This window comes from Thunnus maccoyii, chromosome 11, assembly GCF_910596095.1.
Source record: "Thunnus maccoyii chromosome 11, fThuMac1.1, whole genome shotgun sequence".
Taxonomy (NCBI): Eukaryota; Metazoa; Chordata; class Actinopteri; order Scombriformes; family Scombridae; genus Thunnus; species Thunnus maccoyii.
The window spans coordinates 21,659,013-21,685,563 of NC_056543.1; the positions used below are offsets into that span (position 1 = coordinate 21,659,013).

General features: G+C 40.3%; 1 protein-coding gene across 4 annotated transcripts in view; it reads right to left on the minus strand.

The window, feature by feature from the left end:
* The window catches only part of dcaf6 (ddb1 and cul4 associated factor 6), a 32,852-nt gene that overhangs the window by 508 nt on the left and 5,793 nt on the right, over positions 1–26,551 (minus strand). Inside the window, exons 2-20 of one of the 4 annotated variants that reach the window (XM_042426091.1) lie at positions 22,729–22,790; positions 19,714–19,806; positions 18,738–18,923; positions 18,531–18,644; positions 15,434–15,569; positions 14,187–14,398; positions 12,511–12,604; positions 10,686–10,805; positions 9,464–9,790; positions 8,964–9,146; positions 6,649–6,708; positions 5,125–5,326; positions 4,054–4,163; positions 2,641–2,983; positions 2,439–2,480; positions 1,663–1,801; positions 1,414–1,570; positions 1,227–1,315; positions 109–214 (exon numbers count right to left, since the gene is read on the minus strand). In XM_042426091.1, coding sequence (XP_042282025.1) covers positions 109–214; positions 1,227–1,315; positions 1,414–1,570; positions 1,663–1,801; positions 2,439–2,480; positions 2,641–2,983; positions 4,054–4,163; positions 5,125–5,326; positions 6,649–6,708; positions 8,964–9,146; positions 9,464–9,790; positions 10,686–10,805; positions 12,511–12,604; positions 14,187–14,398; positions 15,434–15,569; positions 18,531–18,644; positions 18,738–18,923; positions 19,714–19,806; positions 22,729–22,790 — 2,775 coding nt within the window. The remainder of the gene's footprint in view (positions 1–108; positions 215–1,226; positions 1,316–1,413; positions 1,571–1,662; positions 1,802–2,438; positions 2,481–2,640; positions 2,984–4,053; positions 4,164–5,124; positions 5,327–6,648; positions 6,709–8,963; positions 9,147–9,463; positions 9,791–10,685; positions 10,806–12,510; positions 12,605–14,186; positions 14,399–15,433; positions 15,570–18,530; positions 18,645–18,737; positions 18,924–19,713; positions 19,807–22,728; positions 22,791–26,551) is intronic. The other 3 variants (XM_042426092.1, XM_042426093.1, XM_042426094.1) reach the window with 3 other exon arrangements.

Consider the following 26,551-nt stretch of genomic DNA (forward strand, 5'->3'; position numbering starts at 1 on the left):
TAAACCGTTTTACAGAACACAAGAGTCCTACTGTACCCGGGCATTAACAGGCCCAAACATTCAAACAATTTGCCTGATGTGAAACAGAGAGATTGTGTGTGTGTGTACCTGATCTGATGTGATTAAGGGAGGCCAACATTCGCAGCATGAATGAAGCCGGGACTGTGATTGTGTTCCTCGTCTCCTCTAGCATCAGCTCGTTGCGAGTGATTACCTTGAAAGTAGAGAAGGAGAAAGATGGAAAAACAAAGGTGAGAGGGAGTGTAGAGTATCGAGACGTGCGAAGGATCTGAAGAAATAACTGGGAAAGCTTGTTGTGCAAGAAATAAAGAGGATTTTTCTCTGAAAGGAAACCTAAAGCCGTCTTTAAAAGCTAAAAAAAAAAAAAACATGTAGCATTGTTTCATCAGCTTGATACCTTATGACTTTATGAGAATTACTCATAAACACGATTATGAGCTGATAACATGTTTCAAAAGTCCACTACAGACCCCAAATGTCTCAGAGACCCCAGCTGTAAAATGTATAAATTACAACAGATTTTCATATCTGAAACCGGTGTTGATAGTATTTTTATGCAGCACTGCTCTTCCTGAATCTTGAATTTCTCTTGTTAGAGTTTTGTAACAGTTTGTTAATAAGATGTTTAACATGGAGTTTGAGCTGTTTGGCGTCTGACTCCAACTATTATTAAATTAACTATGTATGTAGTATAAAAACACTGCACTTGTCTTTGTCTGTGAATGAACAAAATAAGTATTTCTTCATTCATAGTCACTTATAACACATGAAATATGTTCTTATTTGGTTTAACAACGCTTTATGGTCATTTCTGTGTTTTGTCACCTTCGTCACATGAGCTAACTCAGTTTGTGGCAAAGTGAAGAGTTACTTCAATACTTTTCTACATGTTGGCTTTAAATGAAGTCAGAAGAAGATGCATCTCTTCTGACTTCTTTCTCCATCAGATGCAGGATTTCAGCTTTAACTTCCATGAATCTTATTTTGTGTTTTATTGCTGCCAGTTTGGTGAAATAAGGACAAAAATCAGTTACAGAAAGCTGATTTGCTTTGGTTGTCTGAAGGCAATGTGTTTTTTGCGGGGGAGATTTATAGAAAATGTACTGACAACTAAGACAGAAGAGACTGTATCCTTCATAATAGGAAACAATAAACCAATTAATAAATCACTCAATCAATTCACTGATTTCACTGATTGGTCACACCTCATCAGCGAGGACTCTGTTGAAAGATGGCGACTCCTCCAGTGGCGACCAAATCTTGATATCGTAGTCTATCCCTGAAGAAGCCAGAACTGAAACAAAGCAGAAAATAAACAACATGGTGGGAAACGTCGTCACGGAGCAGTAGAGAAACATCTGACGTGCGGGGAGACGCTGCGGCGGGACTCACTGGGGTCGTAGGGGTGCGGCTGCAGGCAGTTGACCACATGGTTGTCGGCTTCAAGCAGCATGAGGTGCTCTGCGGTGTGTCTGTCCCAGATGAAGATGTGACCGCAGTCTGAACCGCTCATCACAAAGTTGTTGCCCCAGAAACAGGATTCCTTTATCTAGACGTGCATGTAAAAAAACACTATAAGAGGCTTATTCATGAGGTTTCGAGGCTCCTGACCAATATAATGTAAAACGGCGTGAGGTGTACCATCGTCCTGGAGTTGCGGTGGCCCTTGTAGACCATTTTAACTGAGGGTCTCCTGATATTCTGCGTCTCGCTCTCCTCCATCTCCCGTCTTTCTTTCCTCCTGCGGAAAAGCTCCTGGATACGAGCCGCTGCCGAGCGTCTGAGAAACACAAGGAAGCCAAACACAAATGTAAATATAAAGACGCACAAAAAACAGACACACAACGTCGTGCTGTCGCTGTGGCTTATCAACCCCATGCTTCACATTTATGCCGGATTGATCTATTCAACAAACTCCCAAGCTAGAAAGCAGCCACTTCCAAGGCAAAACACCTTCATCATCATAACTGGATCAAGCTCTTGATATTCTGTTATGTTAAGTCTTGTCCATTAGTCACATGACTGACAGTATGTGTACGTTGTATATTAGTTCATAAAAGAGATCCTATTGAGGAAATCAAACTTTATATATTTGTATGTGTTCCTTTCCATCAGGATGTCATGCACACATCGTTCATTCTCCATCCCTCCATCGTATGACATCTTTTAAATGCTGCTGTAACGGTGTCTCTCAAATCACTGGTGGAGTCAACACGTCATGCATGGCGCTCTAACGCTACAGTTAGCTGTGTGTATTAGTTTTTTTTCTGTGAGTGAAATGACCAAACCAACACAAAAAACGTTAATCTTCACGCTTGCTTGCACATGTCGTGTTGTGCTCTTGAGTTTAAATGCTCTGCTGCATGTCACACACCTGACGGGTTAGATGCTTTGGTTTCCAGTGAAAAAGACTTTACCTGATCATTCTATCTCCTACTGCGGATCCTCTGGAATTAAATCTATATTTGTAGCAAAACAGTCACATCACAAAGAAAAAAACCCAAATCAGAGAACCCACCCTTTAAAAGTGATCGTAAATGAGAGCAATATTTGAATATAAGCTTTTATTGCTTCTAGTGTAAGAACAGGAACACAAGAGCGTCATCTTGTGCAGCGTACCTCTGTCCCTGTCCTCTGAAGCGCGTTGACGGGATGAGGATGGGATCGTCGTCGCTGTCGTCAGAGTCCTGGTTGGCGCGTGCGGGCTGGCTCTGGCTCTGGCTCTGGCCCTCCTCTCCTCCCTCCTGCCCTTCCTCTGTGGTGGGCTCCTGCCTTCTGCAGCCCCCTGACGTGTCCTCCTCAGGCTGACTCCTCTCTGGCGGTGATGAGGAGGAGCCCTGTGCTGCGGCCGGGGCTGGAGCTGATGAGCTGCCAGGTGACGCGGAGGAGGAGGAGGAGGCGGCACATGGAGGCTCTGTGCAGGCGGCCGGCCCGCTTTGCTGCTTCGAGGACGCAGAGGGAACTGAGGGGGGACACACATCAATACATAAAGGATACTTAAAATGCACTATTGTCTGCTTTGTTGTAGGCATTCAAGTTCGATGTGTGTATTAAGGCGTTTTAGAATTACAGAAATATCACATTTTTCATTCATGTTTTTTTTTGTGGATGTGTTTTTTAAGTATGTTTACAGCTGTGCATTAAGATTCGTCACCAACATAAAACCATGAACTCATCATTGTGCTCTGGACTCCAGAGTTGCTCTATGTGTTACTTGAGTCACTGGTATATTTTTATTTATAAAGCCTTTCTAGAAAAACTTCCCTCAACATCTTTGCAAACTGATTTAACAGAGTCCATCTTCCAATCATAATCTTAGATCACAAGACACATATCTACCGTCCGACCCCAACGTACGGACAGAGAGAGTATTCATGTTTTGTGCTCCAGACACTTGGAATAGTTTGCAGAGGGAAATTAAAGAACCAGACTGAATTGTAGACTCCGTGGTAAATGACTCCTTTACTAATTGTTTTGTAACTTTCTCTGTTCTTTGAGCCTTTATCATCTGGCTTTTAGTACTGTTTTATTTGTGTGCCTGGTGTATATTGTATTGTCCTGACTGAAACTTGTAATGCTGCCGCTCTAGCTAGGTCTTGGTTGCTAACGTCAGTAGGATTTTTACCTGGTTAAATAAGTAAATAAAGATAACATCTATTTTTTTAAGTGACATGACTGTTTTTCTATGCAGAAATCCAAGACAAGTTTCTCTTTCAGCAGCCTGAGATTTTTTTTCCAAATGTTGAGGAAAGGGAGGAGCGAGCTTCCTTTACATGAAATATTAGGAGCAGAAGTCCATAGAATTCACCTACTAGGGAGATCTCAAATTTTCATATTGCTACATCTTTCTTTTTACTGAATGATTGCTAACAGTCGGCTACACTGGTGTTGTGCCTTTCATGGTTTGTGTCAATTACTTTGCTTTCTGTATTTCTGTATTTGCTCCTATTCTTTTTTTTTGCACCTTCAAACAATTAATGTCCTTCTTAGGATAATAAAGTTAAATTTGATTTCGTCAAAAACACAACTCACCTTGCTCTAACGTGGAGCTCTCTGTGGACAGACTCTCTCTGCTCTGTGAAGCCACCGCCTCAGATGCTTTGGGACCTCCACTGCCCATAGAGCTGGATGTGCTACTGCTCCTGTAAAAGGAAGAAATCAAACCGACTGAGTCCTTTGAGCTTCTGAAAGGTTTTAACAAATGGTTTACATTTGTTTTTAACTGTTAACCTCAGTGTGGAATCAGTTGTACGAGGTTGACGATGCGTCTGTATCCACAACGTTTCAATTTGCGACTGAAATTTTTTTGTATGCAAACTGAGAAGAAACCAGGAATTCTGCACACTGTTGGTCACTTGTAAAATCATATAAAGTGTCTTCCTACATGAGGATCTGCCAACCAAAACACTAATTAAATGCAGCACTAATGCAGCTGAGTTTCCTCTGATCCTGTGACCAACATTTACTGACATGAAACTGATCAAATATAGTTTCTACAATAAATATTCACTTTGATTTCAGGTTTGATTTACAGGTCAAATAATAGTTGAGTCCACACACAGTTTCTTTGCTCCCACAATAAATTTCCTGTTGGAAAGCGACAGTCAATATAAAAAAAATAATCGTGGGAGCAAAGAAACTGTGTGTGTATTCCAACATTTCTTGTCTTGGTATTTCCTGTTTGGTTGAGCACCTGGTTGAGGAGTTTATTCTGGATGTGTGTAAGTCTCTTCTTTCTCTTCTTTCACAAATGTTAGTGGTGCCAGTTGAGTTTGGTTCAGTTATGTTGACTGACTGCTGATCCTTTATTTCTGATTGTTTGTATTATATTTGTTTGCATTTGCTTCTTGCATTTTTTAATTCACTGGGTGTTTGTACGCTTGAGGTTGTCCATTGTCACATGGTTTTGTGACAAGGAGATGCAGCGATTATGAATAAGCTCGTTGGAAATGAATGAACCTCCAACAAAACATTCAAAACATGAAATCTGTTATAGGTGCGAGGACAAAATAGCTCTCCGATGACGCTACCTGTAACAGACTTTCACGGGGATATCAGAGAGCTCACAGAATGTTTCTCTCCCACTGCTCAGGTATCACTCACCACTCATCAGTGAAGTCCAGCTTGATGGTGCTGGTGGTGGTTCCTTCTGAGCTGTAGTGCAGGCTGAGGACTGGCTCTGCTGCACTGGGTCGACTGGTGCCAGCGGTGGTGGAGGTGGAGGTGGATGTGGAGGTGGAGGAGGAGGTGCTGCTGCTGGCTGGTACAGACACAGATTCATCAGGAGGTGAACCTGCAGCTCCTCCTGAAGGGCGAGAGGACAACACACAGGCAGAGCAAGCAAGAAAGATTGATTAGTGTGGTTAAGAAAAAGTAGCTTCACTGCTGAATCAAGAGTTCAATGTGTAACTGGTTCTTGCAAAACACACTGGAAACATGCAACCTGCTGTTGCATTACTTCCCACTGATTAACACCACACACAGAAAATGGGAACATGCAGCAGACACTGACAGAGCGGACAGAGGTGGTGATTTCGTAACAGTGATTCAAGTATCAACAGCAACAGACAGAAACACCTGAAGGATCATCACACACCTCAGCTGGTCATCACAGTCATAAAGGAGATTGAACCTGCCGTTGATTAAATACATTTCTTTTTTTTTTAATTCTTAGATTTTTATTGTTTTGTGCACAAACTGATTCACATGTATCCCTGTTGTATTTATGTGAAAGGAGAAGCCTCACAAGCAATCAAAACTGCAACAATTAGTCAATTAGTTTCTATAGTCGATCAATTAATCAATTAATTGAGGAAATTAAACTTTTTTTTATTTATTTTTAAAATTTTGATAATTTTTATTTAAACTAAAATGCTGAAAGTTCACTGTTTCCAGCCTCTGAAGTTTGAATATTTGTTTTCTATGATATGAAACTGAATATTTTTGGGTTTTGGACAAAACAAGCAGCTTGAATATATGTCAGCTTGAGCTTTGGAAAATTGTGATAGATATATTTTAAAACTTAATTTATTATGGATGAAACAATTACTCAAGAAAATTATTATTATTACTATTATCATTATTATTATTATTGTTGTTATTATTAGGCAAAGTTTGAAAACAATTTAGTTGCAATCCTGCTCAGAACGTGAGCAAGTTAAATCAAAAGCAAAAAATGTTTTCCAAAGTTAATTAAAGTTAATTTGAGGCTGAAGTAGGTTGAATTACACTAATCATATTATATATGTTCCCAAATTAGTCTTTTTAGCATGAAATTCCCTCTTGGTGTTAATATGCCTCCACTGCAGCTCAGCAAGAAAACACTGTCCAGGGAAACACAAAGAGGATTTAAATTAATATATCATATTATATTATTCATTTATTATAGTATCCTTCAGCCCAAGTAACAGTAACGTGGGTCTGATAGACCTGCTCAGTCTATCTGCAGGCACTTTAATGTACATGAGGAGAGATCATGGGAATAATGGGAAAGTAAAGAGTTGGAAACGGAGAAAGCGAAGCATGAAAACGACGGGAGAAAGACTGTGGTATGAAAGAAAGAGTTTGTGTATCTGAGAGAGGGTGAAAAAGACAAAGCAAGTAGCAGGGTGGGAGGAGAGGACGCACCCTGCTGTTCATCGAGAGTCATGGATCCCAGCTGTTTGTTTACCACAGACGAGGGCGAATCTGGAACACAAATGAGACTGACTAAACACCGGATACAGAGGTCAGACCTTAGGGCTCACACAGTCAACACGCACAAGAATTAAACTTCAAAGACATGTTGAAAAAAACGGTCCGAGGCCAAGCAGGAAGAGCTGTAAAAATCAGCCAAAGGAAAAAAAAAAAACTTCATGTTTCTTTTATTTGCTCAAACCAGGGAAGGTCATTTCACACACTGTGAGTGCAGCTTCAGCCTTTATATGCAAAATGAGTACCAGAGATTAGTAAATCTGAGTGAAAAAAATGACAAGTTCACAAATGCTTCCTACAGATCCTTTACAAATAGTTTATTCCTGCCATCAAGAATAACTTATTCTCAGGTACTGCACAACACCGCAGTGAAAACCTTAAACAACAGGTGCACAATTTTTCAAGTTGTCTTAAACAGTCAGGAGCCCAAATGAACATTGAAATGTTTTTTTTCTTGCCATAATCATTCCTCATGTTCATACTGACCATTAGAAGATCCCTTCATAATGCACTTACAATGTAAGTGATGGGGGACAGAATCCACAAGCCTCTTTCTGTGAAAAAATGTAATTAAAAGTTTATCTGAAGCTAATATGAAGCTTCAGCCGTCCAAATTAGTCAATTTAGTAGATATATTTCAACATCACAGTCTGTTTAGTGTCAACAGGGAAACACTGTCTGAGGAAACACAAAGAGGGAATCTGATGCTAAAAAGACTGTAAATGTGGCAGATATCTACTTGAAATGACTAACTCAGACTGCTGAAGCCTCATATACGCTTCAGATAAACTTTTAAATGCATTTTTGCACAAAATGACTGTGGATTTTGGCTCCATCACTTACACTGAAAGTGCATTTGAAGGGGATCTTTTAATAGCCAGTGTGAACAGGAGGAATGATCATAGCAAGAAAAACCTCTTTCACTCTTTATATGGACACCTGACTGTTGTTTTAAGACAGACTTGAAAAACTGTGAACCTTTCCTTTAATAAAACACAGTTTGCTGTTATCCACCATGTTTTTTAAATTATACAAAATTAACAAAAGCACCGGTTCTCTGCACTACATCTGATAGTGCTGCCTGGCTCTCACTTCAAACAATACAAGCAAAGACACTACGTGTTCAGTGAATGCATAATTTGTGTCATCGCTTGTTTAATTTAACAACTTGTCTAATAAAGCCCCTTTCAGACATGCACTTCGTTGCATAAATGTGATAGTAGATTTTTGTGTTGGTCTCATGGTTGAATAAGCACCAGATTCACTTTTATGTAAAAAAAAAAAAAAAAAAAAGTCACGAGGACAAAGTTATTGAGTTAGACCTAATGACATTTCCGTGACACCGTCTGCATTGAATGCTGTGAAAGCTACAACGCAACAAGGTTTAAAACGAGACTGAAAGCACGTCCTCTACATGTGAGCACTCACCGTAATAAATCTATCACTTATTTATCAAACTCAATCGGTTTACATACAGCACGTGAGCAAACGGGAATTCTTATCATCCTTTGCTTATGTGCCATCATAAAACAAAGCAGAACTCTTATCTCATAAATGATGAAATTGATGAGATTCATTGTGAGAAGTGCGTCCCTTGTGCTCATTAATTAAGGCTTCAACATCGAAATAAGTTTTAAAATCCATCAGTGATGCGGCCTGTGAGAAAACAGATGTGTGAGCTCTTTGGCTCTTTCTGTAAAGGTCCTGTCATGTCTGAATAGACCCGTAACGGACAGCTCTGACTGAATGACAAAAAGCCACTTCAACAAACAGATGAAGCCAGCAGTGTTACATAATCCATGTCTGAAAGAGAGTTAGGATTCTCAAGCTGAAGTGAAATCGAACCACAGCCGATCTACGACTGATAAGTAAGTACCGTCAATCATGAGTGAACAACCACATGAGCTGTGAGGACACCGAAGCAGCAGAGCTCCACACCGGCTGGGTGTCACTCCAATGGGAGAGTTGCAGGTGAAAAACTCAAGCGATGGAGTGAGTGAGGGGCCGAGCAAAACAGCGGAGAGGTTAATAAGCTCAAGGTGCAGTAGTGGGGAATGGAAAGAGTGATCGCTGTGGGATTAGTGGTCAGTTCTAGCAAGGCTGGATCCTCTTAGAGCATAACTGTCTCTATGTGAAGGGGGGAGAGGAAGATGGCGAGGGAAAGGGGAGGGGAGTGGGGTGTCCAGGCAATGAGGGGGAGCAGCAGGAGGTGGGGGGAAGGAGGGGGGGAGCTCAGAGGGGCGGGTAACCTGTACGGGGTCGCGTCTCAGTGGTGGCAGCGGCAGCGGCAGCTCTCTGTGACTGTCTCTCAGAGGCTGCAGAGGAAGAAGAAGTGGTTGCTCTCTGACCCTGTCTTGGGGGGTCGGCCAGCCGGAGTAACCTCTGCAAACGCCTACACACTAAACTTATGGGCAGCCGATGAGGACCGTACTCTGACAGAGAGGCAGAGGAAGAGAGGGAGAGTGGATGCACGATTAGAAGATTGAGGGGAGGATGTGAGGAGGAGGATCAGGAGCAGAGAGTCAGGCAAAAGAAAAAGAAAACAAAAACAAGGAGAAAGACAACAGGATGCTGAAGGAAAAGAGAGTGAAGTGAGGCTGCTGCTTGAGTGGAGTGGCTCCGACACACACACACACACCACACACACACGCACACACGCACACACACACACACTCAGTACATACAGTCGACCTACTCGCTGGACTGAAGAGTAAAACGTACATTTCTGAAAACAGGTGCGTGAGTCTACCTGAGAGTGCAGGCTCTGAGCTGGGGGTGGCAGTTGGCGTGGGGGTCCCGCCCGCGTCGGCCTGACTCCTCTGCTCTGAGTCAGGCGAGGAGGTGGAAGGGGCCGAACTCTCTACCGACGAGGAGCTGGAAGCAGGAGGTGCCGTGACTGTCGACGACGACCCTGAGGAGGAAGAGGAAGTGGGGGCGGCAGCGGCAGCGGCAGAGCTGGCAGGTACTTCCAGGGTGTCTGTCCCCGCGGGCCTCATGGGGGCGCCAGATTCCTGTCTGGAGTCTCTTGCAGGGGCAGTTGAGGTACTCGATGCCGCCTCTGGACGGACAGCTGTTCCTGGAAATAAGAAAATAAATAGATGTTTACAGTCTCTGGTGACAACAGCTACAGAAAAGAATAAACCAGTTTAAACCCCACGTGGGGAAAAAATTACAATCTGTGAGCCATAAAATCCTTTAACTGGTCGTCTGAATCCACACAGATAATACTGAGGAGTCAGTTGAGCTTGTTTGGTTTGGATGTTTCATGAAAATGTGTTTTTTTTTTCTTATCTTTTTCTTTTTTGTTCCTCTGTTTTTGTTTAGAGTTTGTTGAGGTGGTTGTTGTTCACTGTATGTGATATTATGTGTAAGTGTATATGATGTTAGTCAATATATGTATGGAAAATTAAAATAAAACCTAAAAAAATAAAAATAAAAATCAGTGGTGAAGGTGGCTACACAGTTTGGCAACATGAACTTTTTAAACTTAAATCAAACCCAAAATGCAACTGGTTTATATCACATGACATCCATCCAATGATCAGTCTAAAACAGTCATAAATAATTAAATGTACTGCAGCAGTAGATGCGCTTATCAAAAGCCGTCTGCATACAGGAAGACGTTCATAAGATGGGATTTGTGAGAAAATGCCATGGTTAAAGAAATAAAATATAAAATATTGTTTACTATGAAGATCACGAAGATTCTTCATTATTCAAATGAATTAAAGAACTTCTATGAACTAGAATTTATACAATTTTCTTTAAGACAATTCAAGACCTTAAAAAAGATGTGAAGACATCCATCCAATAATGATTTTCATACCTCAAACTATATATCTGTGATTACTGACTGCCGGTCCTGTATCAGAGCTCTCTTTCCCCCAAAATTCATAATCTATATATTTGAAGCCTGAAATGTGTAGATCTTATTTTATACGTATTGACAGTTTTTCAGACTGATGCCTCACCTCTGGGTCGGGTCTGAGGTCGGGTTCCTCTGCTGCCCTGAGCCTCGCTCGCCTCCTCAAACCAACGGGACAACATGTCCGACATCCTCTGCATCAGAGAGACGTTCGGGCTCTGTTCTCCTGGAAGATCAGAGCAACATTTAGAGGCACTTTTCACACAAAACATCTGCTTTTTAACAGCAGTACATTTGACCACTGGGCAGAGAGTAATAATACAAACACAAAGTAGATGAATATTTTTTGGTATGAATGTGTTATATGTGTCATGATTGTGACATCAAACATTGTATAAGACACACTATAAGATTTGAATAACATAGTCAGAAGTGTTGATTCAATGACTGAGACTTATGTTTAGACAATTTCACTCAGTAAGGACAAAGAAAAAAAAAACTACGTGGGGACATTAAAGTGTGCAGATTATAAAACCCTTCGAGGCAAATTTGTGACTTTGGGCTGCAGAAAAAAAACTGACTTGACGTGTGTGTGTGTGTGTGTGTGTGTGTGTGTGTGTGTGTGCGAAGTGAAGTGATTGTGCAACTGACATTCATTTAAGTGGAACGAAGCCGCTGTTCTCTTCAAGCCTACAGCTGGTGGGTGTTTGATAGTTTTGATGAAGTATCATTTCAAACCAAGGGTCTCAAACTCAATTTAGCTGAGGGTCGCTGGCCAGGTTGTTCTCTCTTCAGAGGGCCACTTTTCATTTCAACATTTAATCTCAACTGTGTACTCTGAAGCTGAGAAATGAATAAAAAGCAGATCTCTGTGCATCTTCCAGCAATATGCAGCTGATTCAAGTGTTTCTCTGATAAGGGACAGCAAACCCGAGAGAGAAAAGACTGAAAAGAGACACTGATGAAGACACAGCTGTGTCGAAACATTAGTCTGTTTTCACTATTAAAGGCTACAAATCAGTGAGTGTGCTCCAGTCTGTTCCCACTGAGCCATGAATCTCTCCTCTCGTCTGTCCCTTGTGCCTATCACATTACTCTGCATGTTTGATTATATTCCCAGAGAACGGCAGCTTTCTCTTTTTAGATGAGACAGGTCACGAAATAAAATCAGTTGTCGCCTCTCTTTAAAGCAGCTATAATCAATATTTCTGTATTAGCAATGGATCACATGACTACGTGTGGTGTGATAGGTAGGTGTGATAGAAACGTTTCCTCTCAGCTCAGCAGAGGTCGATAGTTTCTTTCAGCTCACGGTTTTGGTTTTAAGGTTTGTGACTTTACAGTTTTGGTTCACTCTCACTGCTCTCATCAGCTTCATTTCCAGCGGCAGCAGACAGCTGTTTTCAGTGAATTAAAAATGAAAAACACTGCCTGCACTGCATCAGCTGGTATGCAGACAAAGTTAGCGACTAGCTGGTGAATACAGTGTTTAACAGCTAAGGAGTCAGATATTTTCATCAGGAGTACGTGGAGAGCAAAACAGAGGTAAAAGGAGAGTGAATATTTGTGTGAGATTCTTTAGGTGGACACAAACGTGACTCATAATTAAGGCTAATGTTTGTAAGTTCACCATATCCATTTAAAAAGGGATCCTTTATACATCCTTTAATGCAGGTTTAGAAAGTGTTGTTGATCACATTCAAAGCGTTTATGTTGGGAGGTTTCAGCTTTGCAGCCTTGCTAGAAAATTAAATGATCACTCTCATAAAAAGTCTGAGAAAAATATAAATGGAAAAAAATAAGAAGTGAATTTGTGGGCTGATTTAATAATAAATTCTCACGGGTCGGCGGTTCATTATTGTGCTTTAAACTGAGCAGGAACACATACGTCAACGTGTCACATGTTGCGGTACTGTCTGCTGTGATCTTACCATCTCTTTCCCTCTCGCTCTCAGGACGAGCTCGGGGTCCAGTGTCCGACCAGTCGCCTCGTAGACGGAGGCGCTTCACTGGAGGCTGCCTCAGCTGTGGAAACACACACACACACACACACAGAAAGATTAGCAGTTTGTCAGTCAAAGCATGGTCAAAAATAGCTCTGCTGCCAAAGCAAAACACTGCATGTCTCTGTCAGTGTCCTCTCCAAAGTGCCCCCCCCCCCCTCCTCCTCCTTCCTCCTCCTCCCTTCTAGCTGCACCACTGAGGTCGCCTTCACTTTCCAGTCCCCTGGCTCTCTCTGTAGGGCAACAGGCTCAGAGCCAGAAATAGAAAGAAGGGGGTCTTAGTGGAGAGACTATCAACTGCTTTGCTAAGGAAATGTCATCAGGTCTGGACATGGGCTGGAGGTGGTGAAAAGGAGCCGAGGCTGGAGGAGATAGTAGAATAAGGGAGGAGACGGAAACAGAAAGGCCCAGAACAAAATGGTATCACAGGTGGAAGAAAAAGGAGAGAGCATTTCCTTAGCTTCAACCCCCCCCCCCCCCATCCCCCCCATCCCCCCATCCCCCCACCCACCCACCACCACCACCTCTGCCTGAACTATTTTGGTGGATAGAGGAACACTGCCTGCGTCGGTCGCTGTATTTGGAAAGGAATGTGTGTGGCGGTTGCATCTCGACACAGCTGAGCTCACCACGAGGCTTTCAAACACTGGCACCATGATCCAGCACATTCAGTCACACGTGAAGCTCCGGCGCCCACCTAAGTTTATCTGAGGTCCGATTTCTCTGATGGCTCACTTATCCGATGTCCAGACTATGTGCTCAAACAAACTGATATAATGACCTAAATACATGTAAGAAAAGATACTCAGTGTTTCAGATTTGGTTTTAGTGAACCATCATGTTGTTTCTTCTCCTCTCTTTGAGTTTCAGGGTCATTTGCTCTACTCAGCCACAACAAGGTCAGATCTGTTTCTAAGAAACAATCTTTTCACCCAAACAACTTGGGTACTTTTTATAGAGAATATCTGGAGCATCAAGAAACGTCATGTTTATGGATTAAAGGCTCAACCACCGCAGTAGTTCTGGTCCAGGAGGCCACTGCAGCCTCTTCTGCAGCACTGACCTTCTCTGTGTCCGATTATTACCATATTTCTTTTAACTGGAGCTGAAACTATTGGATTTATCATATTGTCAACAGTAAAAAAAAAACCAGTAACATTTCTTAACAATGACTAATTGTTCCTGTTGTTTAATCAAGCAACAAAAAAAACGAAACATCGTCTACTTCAAGCTTCACAAATATGATAATTTGCTGCTTTTCTCTGTTTGATGTCATTTGAAATTGAATATCTTGTTGGTCTGACAAAACAAGATATTTGAAGAACTTGTGATGAGCTTTTTTAGTATGTTTTTGACTTAAAAGATTAAAGGATTACTCACTTAACCAAAACAAATTTAACAGATTAATCAATAATTTAAAAAAAAAGTGTAGTTGGATGATCACATGAAAGATTTCAAACAACATTTCATGGTATTAAAAAAACACCATGAAATTATAAGTAAGTAATAAGTAAGGACATAACCGAACGGGCAACAGTTAAAGAAGAAAAAAAAGGACTTGTGATGTGTCTCGAGTCCTTCCTCGAGTCTTCATATGTTCTCACCTCCTCCCTCCTCTCCTCAGAGGGGCCCTTTAGCTCTCGGGCCTGGTCATCTTTGGGATCGAACAGGTAGATGTAATCGGAGGAGTAGCTGACCAGAACCTCCTGGCCATCCTCGCTGTAGCAGAGAGATGTCACTCGGCACGACTTGTTGGACAGGTGAGCGGGAACGAACCTGACGCACATACCCGTCGTCCCTCGGCCCATGTAGTTACCTGACATTGAGAGAGAGAGAGAGAGACAGAGAGAGAGAGAGAGAGAGAGAGTTGATCAGTTACATCGGCTGCTGTGTTGGCGGGTTTTCTTAAATCTATTCATTGACTTTCTGCAGACTATTTGGTTGATGTGCTACAAATATATATATATATATATATATATATATATATATATATATATATATATCTATCAGGTAGAGTCCTTAGAATCTCAGACTTACTAACTTAAGTGCCTGTTAAAAACATATTTTCAGCCATGCTTTTACTTGTTTCACTTCCCTCCTCCCTTGTATGCATGCATGCATTTTAAAGTCTTAATTTACTAACACCAAGAAGTGATCTCAGATCTTTACCCCGACTTCCTGTGTCAAAGAATAGTGTTTTTTAAAGAACTACTGTTGGTTCATAAAGCACTGAATGGTTTTCTGATCTGCTGCTATGCACCACATATCTGAAACAAACTCACACAAAATGTTTTTAATGTATTCATATTTCTTACTGCACTGTAAATTAGAATTTTCCTATAATGCGTTTTAATTAATTACAGCTCATATCTGTGTCTTTATTCTCCTTACAGTATGTCTTTTGTTCCTTTAACATTTTGTCTTAATTCCTTTATAGGCAGTGTTATTGAAGCTTTCTATTCAAATAAATTTGCCTTTCTCAAACTGTTTAAATTGCCTGCTCTCTCTTTTCTTTTCTTTGAGTCATTACTGTTAATGTAAACCAATGTAATTTTGTTAATTTTGTTAATGTAATTTTATAAATAGTTTATAATATAGTTGGAGAATTTCAGAGAAAGAGGATTAAGTCACATTCATGAGAATATCGAACAATAGACACACAGCACAGCAGGATGGGACGACATTCTTTACCTTGTTATCTTTGTAGGATCTAGACGTTTGTCTGATGGCTGTTGTTTAGATGCTGTGTGGTGTTTGTGTGTCATGACGGACATAAGCAGCTTTCAATGCTCTCATGGTCCAAGACTAATTTCCTTTTGTAGACAATGAAGGTTATCTCATGTTATCTTACCTGTCGCTCTAGTTCCCAGCATGCGTCTGTCATAGATGCGCACTGAGCTGTCAGAGCAGCCCACAGCCAGGTAGTAGGGCACCAGTGGAGAAATGGATATGGAGGTTGCTGCTCTCCGACAGTTTATAAGGATGTCCTGAAATCAAAACCGTAGAATAAAGTCATTTCTGCTGTTTTTTGCAGAAATCTGTTCTAACAGAAACACCTGAAGCTGCATTTTGACAATAGGTATTTACAAATACTCATAAAGTAGATATAAGGACAATCATGCTGCTATTGCAACTGTTAGGTCAAGTTGAACAATGTGGAAAAATTATGGATGTTTAGTTTTCCAGCTGTGGAGGTCCAGTCTTAACACTCACAGGTTGTAGGATAATTAAGAGGGGGAAGTGAGTGTCTGGTGAAAGTATTCTGACAGTTTCTACTCTGACAGACACAGCGACTCGCAGGCCCGCCTTCTTATTTCTGGTGACTTTAATCACACCTCTCTGTCCTCCACTATGCCCACATTCAATAAGGAGGAACTCAAGAAGGTGCAGAGAGAGCTGAGGAGGAGGATCAGGGAGGGAAAAAACATTTACAGGAGGAAGATGGAGGATCAGTTGCCTTAAAACCATCTCTGGTTACAAGGAGCCCAACTCCCCCATTCTCACAACATTCAGCTCACAGCCACTGCATTTCCTGTCCAATGCCCTACCCCCTCCCCCCAACCCCCACCCACAACCTCCAGCATACAGCCCCCCTGCCCCAATCTGTCCCTCACAAAAAACCAGGTGAGGAAAGATCTCAGGAGAATCTTGGCCAGAATGGCTGGATGGCATCAGCTCAAGGCTTCTCAAGTCCTCTGCAGACCAGCAGTGCAGGATAGTTGAGCACATTTTCAACCTGAGCCTGAAGCTGGGGAGAGTGACACAGCTGTGGAAAACATCCTGCATGGTACCAGTGCCAAAGAACGCACACCCCAAGGACCTCAATAGCTACAGGCTGGTGGCCCTGACATCGCACCTGATGAGGACCCTGGAGAGGACTGTTTTTATCCATCTCAGACCCCTGGTGAGCCCATCAATGGATCTGCTACAGTTCGCCTATCAACTTGGCATTGAGGTGGATGACGCTGTTATCTACCTCCCACATGGATCCCTCTCTCACCTGGAAAAGGCTGGGAACGCTGTGAGAATCATTTTTTTTTTTTTTATTTCTCCAGTGTCTTTAATACCATTCAGCCCACGCTTCTGAGTGACAAGTTGGACCACCACCTCACAAGCATGGTTCCTGGACTACCTAACCAACCAACCACTGTATGTGAGGATACGGGACTATGAGTCCGACATGGTTTTCTGCAGCACGGGGGCCCCACAGGGAACAGTCCTGGCTCCCTTCCTCTTCACCCTCTACACTAAAGACTTCACACACGACTCAACTAACTGCCACCTGTTCTCTGACGACTCTGCAATCATCATCACAGATGGGGACGACAAGGAGTACAGAGAACTGACTCAGGCCTTTGTGGACTGGTGCCAGTGGAACCACCTCCAGATCAATGCAGGGAAAACCAAAGATCTGGTGGTGGACTTCCACAGGCACAAACACTCTCCTCCTGTACCGGTTAACAACCAGGGAATGGACACTGAAATGGTGAAATCTTACAAGTACCTGTGTGTTCACTTGAATGATAAACTAGACTGGAGGGACAACAGAAACGCACTCTAAAGGAAAGGAAAAAGCAGACTCTCTCTGCTGAGGAGACTCAGGTCTTTTGGACTGCAGGGGGCCCTCCTGAGGACCTCTTTGACTCTGTGGTGGCATCAGCCATCTTCTAAGGAGCGGTCTGCTGGGGCAACAGCATCTTGACTGCTGACAGGAAGAGACTTAACAGACTGGTTAAAAAGGCCTGCTCTGTCCTGGGATCACCCCTCAGCCCAGTGGTTGGTGGGAGAAAGGAGAATGATGGCTAAGCTATCATCCCTGATGGAGAACATGTCCCACCCCGTGCAGGACACTCTGACAACACTGGGCAGCTCCTTCAATGACAGTGTGCTTCACCTGCGGTGTGTGAAGGAGATACTGCAGGTCCTTCTGCTGCTGTCAGACTTTACAATCAACAATCCAGTAGACCACAAACCAAAACTGACACATTCACTCGTGCAAAATCAATGTATACTAAACTGTGCAATATCAATATTTCCTATTTGCAATAATTCAGCCGTTGAGTCTGTTTACTTATTTATTATATCTTGCTTTTTTTACTGATGCTTCCTGCTATTGCATTATCCTCTTTGCTGCTGTAACTGCAAAAATCCCTGCTATGGGATTAAGGATTAACTTATTTTATCTCTTATCTTAGTTTTAATATCACAAGCACTGATCTCCAGAATGAAATACGAGTAGATGACACACAAACTAGGAGGAAACCACTTCCCTCTCTCTCTCTCTCTCTCACACACACACACACACACACACACACGCACACACACACGCACACACACACACGCACGCAGCCCGGCCTGAAGCCAAGATAACCGTCTTCTGTCTCTCCAACCAGAGACAAGCAGCACCGAGGACAAACCCACGCAAATGTGGAGGTGTTGTTGCATCATTACTACATCATTAATACCAAATCAATATCAATTCCAATATCAAGGTGTATCAATAACATACATAACTTAAGTTAAGCAGGTAGAAGGAATTTCATTAATGAAGGAACATAATTGACAAAAAAATTATAACAAAATTTGTGGATTCTTTTTAATGTTAAATTAGATGTTTTTGATTTTTAATTTTAAAAAAAAGTGTTACCTGTAACTATTATGTGCTAATAAACACCTTTAAGAAATAAAGCTCAAGACTAATAACCTAAATAAAATGTAATATAAATAGAAAGAAATAATGTTCTTTATATAAATAAATAATATAAAGAATATAAAGAACAAAACATGAATCATCATCTACAATGTGCTGGTATTTCAGTGGTTGAAAAAACAAAACAAAAAAAAAAAGGAACCCATCCAGTAAACAAGTAAACAGATATTAGTGCTACTGAGATGTTGATGAGTCACTGACTGAAAAGAGAAAAACAATATCACAGCTGTCGACGTACGTCTTTGCAGTCTTCTTTAGTGCAGCTAGTTTTCATGCGCAGGTCAAACCACCGCACCGTGCCGTCCTCCCCACATGACAGAAAGGTGTAGGGGTCATTTGGTACCGTCATAATCTGATAGAAAGCAGAGAGGACGAGGTTAGAAATGGAAAACGTGAGAGAGTGATAAGTTATGTGACCTGCAGAGGTTCCAACAGTGTTTAGTACCTCATAAGCTGTTCCATAATGGCAGGTGAACTGACACTGTCTGTTGTACTCAGCACTCTTCTCGGTGTGGGTGTAGTAGATGATACCATCTCCGGAGCAGGAGATGATCTCCTGATCGTTGGTGTGAGGCATGAACTTAGCACTGAAGATATTTGCACGATGACCTGAACGTATAGACTTTTTGACCTGAGGAAGAGAAACAGAAGTTAATGACCGCCTGACTGTTAGAGGCTGCAGGGAAGTAACTGAGGTGAAAACTAAACACTTAAATATATCCATTAACCATATCTGCTTCAATTTCCCATCATGCACTGAGTTTCAGTTGGGTGCTCTGCCTCAAAAAACAAATTATTGCAATGTGTTTGTTGTTTCCTCAAATACAAATTTGAAGAAAAAGGCTCCAGTGATTATCTCATCTTGATCATTTTGGTGCATTTCACTTACAGAGCATCACAAAAATGACCAAAACATTATTTTTTACTCTTTATTTTCTCTTTATTTTTAACCACTGGAGTCCCACCTTTTGTTTTGGGGAAACAAACATTACAAATCCATTTTCAAATCTTATAACGTAGGAACACTACTGGCTGTGCAAACCACTGCAATAACCATCACATCACAAGACTAAAGAAAGAGACCTCTGTCTGACCCCTAAAACCACCTTCAACTGTATGTGACCTCCACATTTGTCCCCACAGTGTCTCTAAGCTTGACTGAGAACATGAGTCGGTAACTTACTGCTGCCATGTTTTGATTATTTGTTTTTTCTCCACATTACAAAATATTTGTACACTGAAAAGAGAAAAATCATTTAATTGTACCGGAGCTAAAACTGGTTAAATATCAAAGTCAGCAGACAAAAAAGTAGTCTTCATCAGCTGTTTACTCAAACAGTTTATTTACATCCGTTTGTTGTTACTCTGTCAGCTGTTTGAACTGTGTATGACAGCTGAACTGTTGTCAGTTCATTGATTACCTTTTTGTTGTACGGGTTTGTAATGGCCAGGAAGGTATCGTCTGACCCTGACAGGATGTATTCTCCTGTGTCGTTCCAGGATATAGTGTTGACCTGCGGAGAGACAAGTGGAGACACAGACGCAGTTTTTACTCTGCAGTTTACATCACAGCTGAAAAGATTAGTCTATGAATTGATTAGTAAATCTGCAGGAAATTAATCTGAAGCTATTTAATTGATTAATCGTTTGAGTCATTTTTTAAGCAAAAATGCCAAAACATTCTCTGGTTCCAGCTTCTCAAATGTGAGGATTTTCTGCTTTTTGTTATCTAATACAAGATAAGAATTTATTGATGATTATGAATTCATAACATGGTTATAAATTGAAACAAGACATCTGTAGAAGTTACTTTGGGAAACTGTGACTGGCAGTTTCCACTATTTTCTGACATGTCAATTAATTGATCAATCAAAAAGTGACTCATTCTTTTTAAAAAGATTAAAGTGATGATGAAAGTAATTGTTAGTTGCTGCCCTAATAATATTAGTTATATAATTATATAATAATATAAGTTATTTATTAAACAAAAATACTTCATATTTATTGATTCCAGCTTCTCAAATATGAGGATTTTGCTGTCATTTTTTTTAAACATAATTTTTTTGTCCAAAAAAACAAAAAACAAAAACAAAAAACCAACCAATTTGAAGATGCCACCTTGGTCTGTGGGAAAATGTGACAGGATTTTAAAGCATTTTTATGCCTTAATGACAGACAGTTGAGGTATGATGGTTAATGAGGGAGAGAGAAATGCAACTAAAGGTCTCCAAGTCTTAAACCTCTAAGCTAGATGACAGAATTTTACAATTTTCTTACATTTTTTAAACAATGAATTGATTAAATAAACAAAAAGTAAATCTATGGATTCATGGGTAATGAACATAAATGCTTGTAGCAGCTTTAGTTTACATATTACAGACAAAAACCAATCTGAAAAATCCTTTTTCGAAGTGCATTCACACTCTGAGACGTGTGGCAGCTGTATCAGAAACACATTTTACAGAAATGTTCTTGTCCAATTTAAATGACTTTCACTGTCGTTCTCAGTAACATCTAATTAACTGACTAATTACTATCAAATTATGGTCACAGGTTGTACTGAGTTGTAATCAATCCATAGATCTAATGCAGATCATTCAGTTCACTGTTTTGCACTCTGTGGATCAATATTTCATTAAAAACTGCTGGTTGCATCCTCTTCCAGTGTTTCATCATCACACTATTGCTCTTCATGTCTGAAGACTCACTCTGGAGCAATTAGTGAAAATACACTCTGTGTTCACTCCATTAACCACATCCTGCAAATTGACCTCAAGGCTCCATCATATGTAACATTTTAACAGGTTTGAAGAGACGCTGCACAACATCTGAAGATCAAAACGCATTAGACTGAGTGGTTGAGTGTAGATGTCGCGGTTTCTCTCGTGTGATGAAAGATTAACGGACAGATGTGGTCGAGCAGATTCAGAGGATAGAGATCTAAATGAAAAGTCTCACTGTGCCTTTTTTTTTTTTTGATTAGTCAGCTATCTTGTATAATGTGGTGCACAAATGACATTGAGACTGTGGCAACCAGGTAACATCTTAATGTTTTATAAAAATGTACATTTTTTTTCTGTGTCCACTAATAATCTGCTGTTCAATTTTTCACTCTTTGAGCTACAATTGCAAAGTTGTATTTTGCAGTTGTTTTTGTTGTTGTTTAGTGTGTATCTTTGTTGTTTTTGTCCTTTAACCCACTTAGACCCACCAGGTCTCCTATTGTACAGCTGACCAGTCTGAGGCCTGCTCACAAACCCTCCAACAGGATGCAACTTTTTGTGAGGCAAATCTGCAGTTTATCGACCGTGATGACAGAAAAATGTGAAACAGGGTCTGGAAACTTTTATTTTTAGACTACATCTAACAAAAACACGCAAACCAAAAAACTGATGTTCAGCTGGTTCAGTACATACTGTATCTAAAAATATACAGAGAATATTGACAATATATATTTCAAGATGCTGTTATTTTTAAAAACATATACTTAAAATTAGAGAATACACCTTTTCATTTCCCACAATGAAACCAAAAGGGTTATGCTATTTTACTTTATCCTCCTGAGCACTTCTTTCACCTACATTAACGTTCAATATGGAGAGATCATGTCGTATCTCTACAGTAAATAGAGCTCTTAGTACGCAGCCTCTGCTTTAGTTAATACTCTAAGGGTGTTGTCTTCGTGACTTCCTGGTGGAAGCCTCGGTGGAGAAAATATGCCACATCATTCACTTCTCTAAACTGAGAAACTCATACAGTTAATATACCTTCATCTTTGAGAATACAGATTCCCCTTTGTGGATTATTTTATCCAATTAATAGTCTTTAAAGTGCATCACATATTATCAGAGACAAAAGGGACAATTTCAAATGGCTTAAAAAACTGAATTATTCATATCTGATTTTTTTGCAACAGAAAAAAAAGAAACTAATTGGGTTTTTTTTTACTTCAAAATTGACTTAAATGAATAATCACTGACTGAAACTGTCATTATTTTTTGTTGATAAACTAACAGACTAATATTTTCAGCATTTATTAAAAGACTCTTCTCCCATTAACAGTCCACAGTGTAAACCCAGATGATTACAGCTTGTCTATATTCAATTAAACAGATAATAACGTACAATACAAATGAAATCCTTTGAACTGTGGCTGCTCTGAGTAAGACGAGGCCGATAAATAAACTAAAGTTCTTGTGGGACTTGTGAGCTGTTGTTGTTTTGGTGTCTTGGACAGACTCAGGCTGCCTGGCTGATAGTGTGACAAGACGTGTGACTGTTGTGTCGGCTTCAGGTTTCTCAGAGGCATCAACCACCTGACCTCCAGTCAAAGATCTGCTCTGTCACATACGGAGACTTCACAAACTGACTGAAGAAAAGTGACATGATTGCAACGGGGCACACACACATCATACATAAACATGTGAGGTACTTACGCAGCCATCATGTACATTCAGTGTCGCTTCAAGTTTAAGCCTCTGGACAAATTCTCTCCTACCTGTGAAAAGAGAGAAACAGCAAACTTTAAAAGACTACCAAGTTTTCTCACTTTATTTCTGAGGTTATTGTATGACAGTCTGTAGGCTTCATATCTTCATATATAAACACATTAACACTCTGCTTGGAATAATTATTTATGTCTGACATGATTTTTCCACAAAAAAAAAAAAAAAAAATCAGTTAAATAACTGAAAATTCTTAAAATTACATCTACTCCTTTTCCCTCATTAAAAAATTCAGAATCTATAAACTCAGATTTAAAAAGTGAGCACAGAGAAACTTTACACTTTCAGCAGATAAATGTGAAAACAGACTCTGAACACTGAAGCTCAAACTGAAGCAACAATAAGAAAAACACATTTTTTGAGTGAAGGGAGACTTTAAGTTGACTGCAGTAAGAGTTCTGTGGATTGATATAAAATATCACAAACATTTGCATTCAGTATTTCCGTAGCTCGTACTGCATTATTAATGCAGGGGAAGCATCTCATGCATTTGGGTTTGTTTGCTCCAAAAGATGAAAATCAGAAAGAAAACACGTCCTACATAAATAATGATGATGAGACTATAAATGCAGCAAAAGACGTCTGATAAGCCCACTTACTTTATACCAGAACGCAGCCTTTATGAAGGACTGACAACACTTTTTAAATGTTTAGTACGTTTTCAATAGTTATTTTTGTGATTAAATACTTTTCATCACTTTCAAGTTAAGATCTGTGTCCCAAATACACACCAATTCTGTGCAGGAGTTGTGTTGTAGTGTGTTCACACTGTAAAAGTGACAAAATTCAGTGTACTCAAAACAGTCAGCATACAGACTAAAAAAAAAAAAGCAGAATTTCTGGGTGCTCAAAAAACAACAAACTATTTGTGGATGGTGGCTCAGCTCTAGAAACAACCTCAGAGAACAAAAAATACCTGTTCCATTTTTGGTAAAAACATTTGGCTGAATTTAATTGGCCGTTTGATTGACGTCTAACGACATGCTCATTGTATAAAACAGTTAGGTGTGTTATTTGTTGCACTAATGTTCACCGTGAGAAACATTCATTACTCTTGTAAGTGTAAAGTAGCTTCCTTCCTGTCATTTTTCTATTTTGAAAGAGAATAATCAAAAAGGTCTCAGAGAGTAGCTGTGAAAGCCAAGTGCTGTATATGCAAACCAGAGCTTTGACGCATTAAAAGGACTAATAATCATCTTAAATATGGAATATGAAATAAATATCCCTCCAAGTCATACTCAGACTGCTGATACATGATTGTTTTATTCTCAAGTACACAGATATTTGTGTTGGAGATGGCTATGAACACACCAGGATGTAGCCCAAATACATTTATGAACCACGACATTACTATAGAAGTTAAAAGGGTTTATAGACAAAGCAAAGTTGAATAAGGCATCTGGATTTGAAGGCAAATGAAGCTTTAACGTCTGCACATCTCTTAGACGTCCTCTTTTTTCTTTTCAATACATACTTTAAATATGGTATAATCCTGAGAGTGTGGTACAAGTCTGTTATTTAGCCTGCTCCAAAGTCACTGAAGAATGACCCCAGAATACCCCTCAACTACAGGGGCATCAGCCTCCTTAGTGCGGCTACAAACTGTACTCTAATATAGTGAAAAACAAGCTCACACAGTATTTAAAAATGGGACAGTATGCTGTCGATGAGCAGAATGGATTTAGAAAGAAACAAGCCTGTATTGATCATATACATTCAACTATTATTAGAACTAGAAATGCTAGAGGCAAACCCACTTTCACACGTGTTGTTGACTTTCAAAAGGCGTTTGACTGGATTAACAGAGATCTGCTGCTTGCCTTTAAACTTATGGAAGTGGGATGGATGGTAGCTTTGTATAGCTGCCTGTGTTCAGATCAATGTTTACTGATACACTTTTTGGAGTAAAACAAGGTGATATACTTTCTCCAAATCTATTTGCATTATTTGTGAATGACTTAGCTCTACAGATTAAAGAAGCTCATTTAGGCGTACGCATAGATGATAAATTAGGTATTTTATTATACACGGATGATATAATTTTACTGGCTGAGTCTGAGTCTGAGCTACAGTTAAATGTGATTAGTTTGTGGTTTTACAAGTGGAGATTCAGTCGCTTTAGAATATGTTAGTGTCTATAAATACTTGAGTTTCTTTCTAGATGAATTTATGACTTATGAGGTTGGAATTGGGTCCATCGCTGACTCTGCTGGGAGAGCTTTGGGACCAGTTATTAACAAACTGAAAGTACGTAATAATCTTGGTTATTCTACATATACCCAGCTTTACAATGCATGTGTCTCCCACATACTGAATTATGCTGCAGGGGTTTAAAATGATCTAAAACTATAGACTCCATACAGAATAGAGCTATAAGATGTTTTCTCAGGGTTTAATAGATTTGCTCTGATTCCAGCAATTCAGGGAGACGTGAGCTGAGTACCAGGGTCTGTACGACAAAAATGTGAAATGATCCGACTGTGGAACCATCTAATCAAAATGGCAGAGGACAGAATAAATAAACTATTTATACTGAGTAAATCATACAGTTCTCCATTGGCAAAAGAGTTTTACTCCATTTTCGAGGAGGTGAATATGCTGCATATCTACAGCAATAATCTGTGCTGTAATGTTAACTCCATTAAAAATAAGCTTTTAATGAAATTTGAAGAAAAATGGCTTGAAAACATTCTGTCGAAGCCAAAATTAAGGAGCAGATCAAACAGAATTTTGGCCCCAAATTATATGTTACATCTTATTTATCTAGAAGTCAAAGATCTTTGATTGCACAGTTGAGAGCTGCTGTTCTTCCTCTGGTCACTGAGGTTGGTCAATTGAAAAAATATTCCAGAGGAAAACAGATGAGTCATGTGATTTGGGTGAAGAGGAAAGTGAGTCCCATTTTCTTTTGTACTGTACAAATTATGGGGACTTAAGAGAGTTACTGTTCCATGAAATCACTCAACAAAACCATGAAATATTCTGGTGTTCAGATGAGTAAAAACTAGGGATGCACAATATTGGATTTTTTGCCGATATTCCAACTCATTGTGGCCGATTGCCGATGCCGATATATGCACATATTTTTTTCCAGCTGGCTGAGGAGACTATTAAACATGCAATCATGGATTGTACTGAGTATGATCAAGAAGACAATATGTGAAGGAAGAACTTAGGAAGACTGGAGTTCAGGAGCTCAGCGTTAAAACTTTAATGAACTTGCCAAGTGGGTGGAGCAGTAGAGTTTTCTTTGAGTTTATTAGACAGACAGGATTAATGTGTAGTATTTAATCTTTGGTCCACACTCCGGAGCAGAAGGTGACGGTAATGCACCTAATACGCTGGTTGCCAACCACTGTTATAAACCAAAAAGAAGAAGTTTTTTTTTTCCCCCCAAACAGAGTGGTACATCCTGTCAGCCAAGGTGTTTCCTATCTGTGCAGCTGAACATATGAACATAACAGCTCTTCCGCGGACTATTTTACCCTGACAGTCCCGGTGCTTCCTCCGCAGGCTCCACTTCACTCAAGCTGCCCGTCAGATCAGCTGCTTCTTCCCACTTTAACCTGAATAACAAACCTGGGCTCGGTGCTCCGGTTGGATCCACCTGGAGAGCCGGGGCTAACGTTAGCTGAGAGGCTAGCAGAGCATTAGCAGCAGTATGGCCAGAGGGAAGCACAGCCAGCTAGCCTCTGCTAGAAGAAGCAGCTAGTCTGATGGGAAGCTGAGTGAAGTGGAGCCTGCGGAGGAAGCA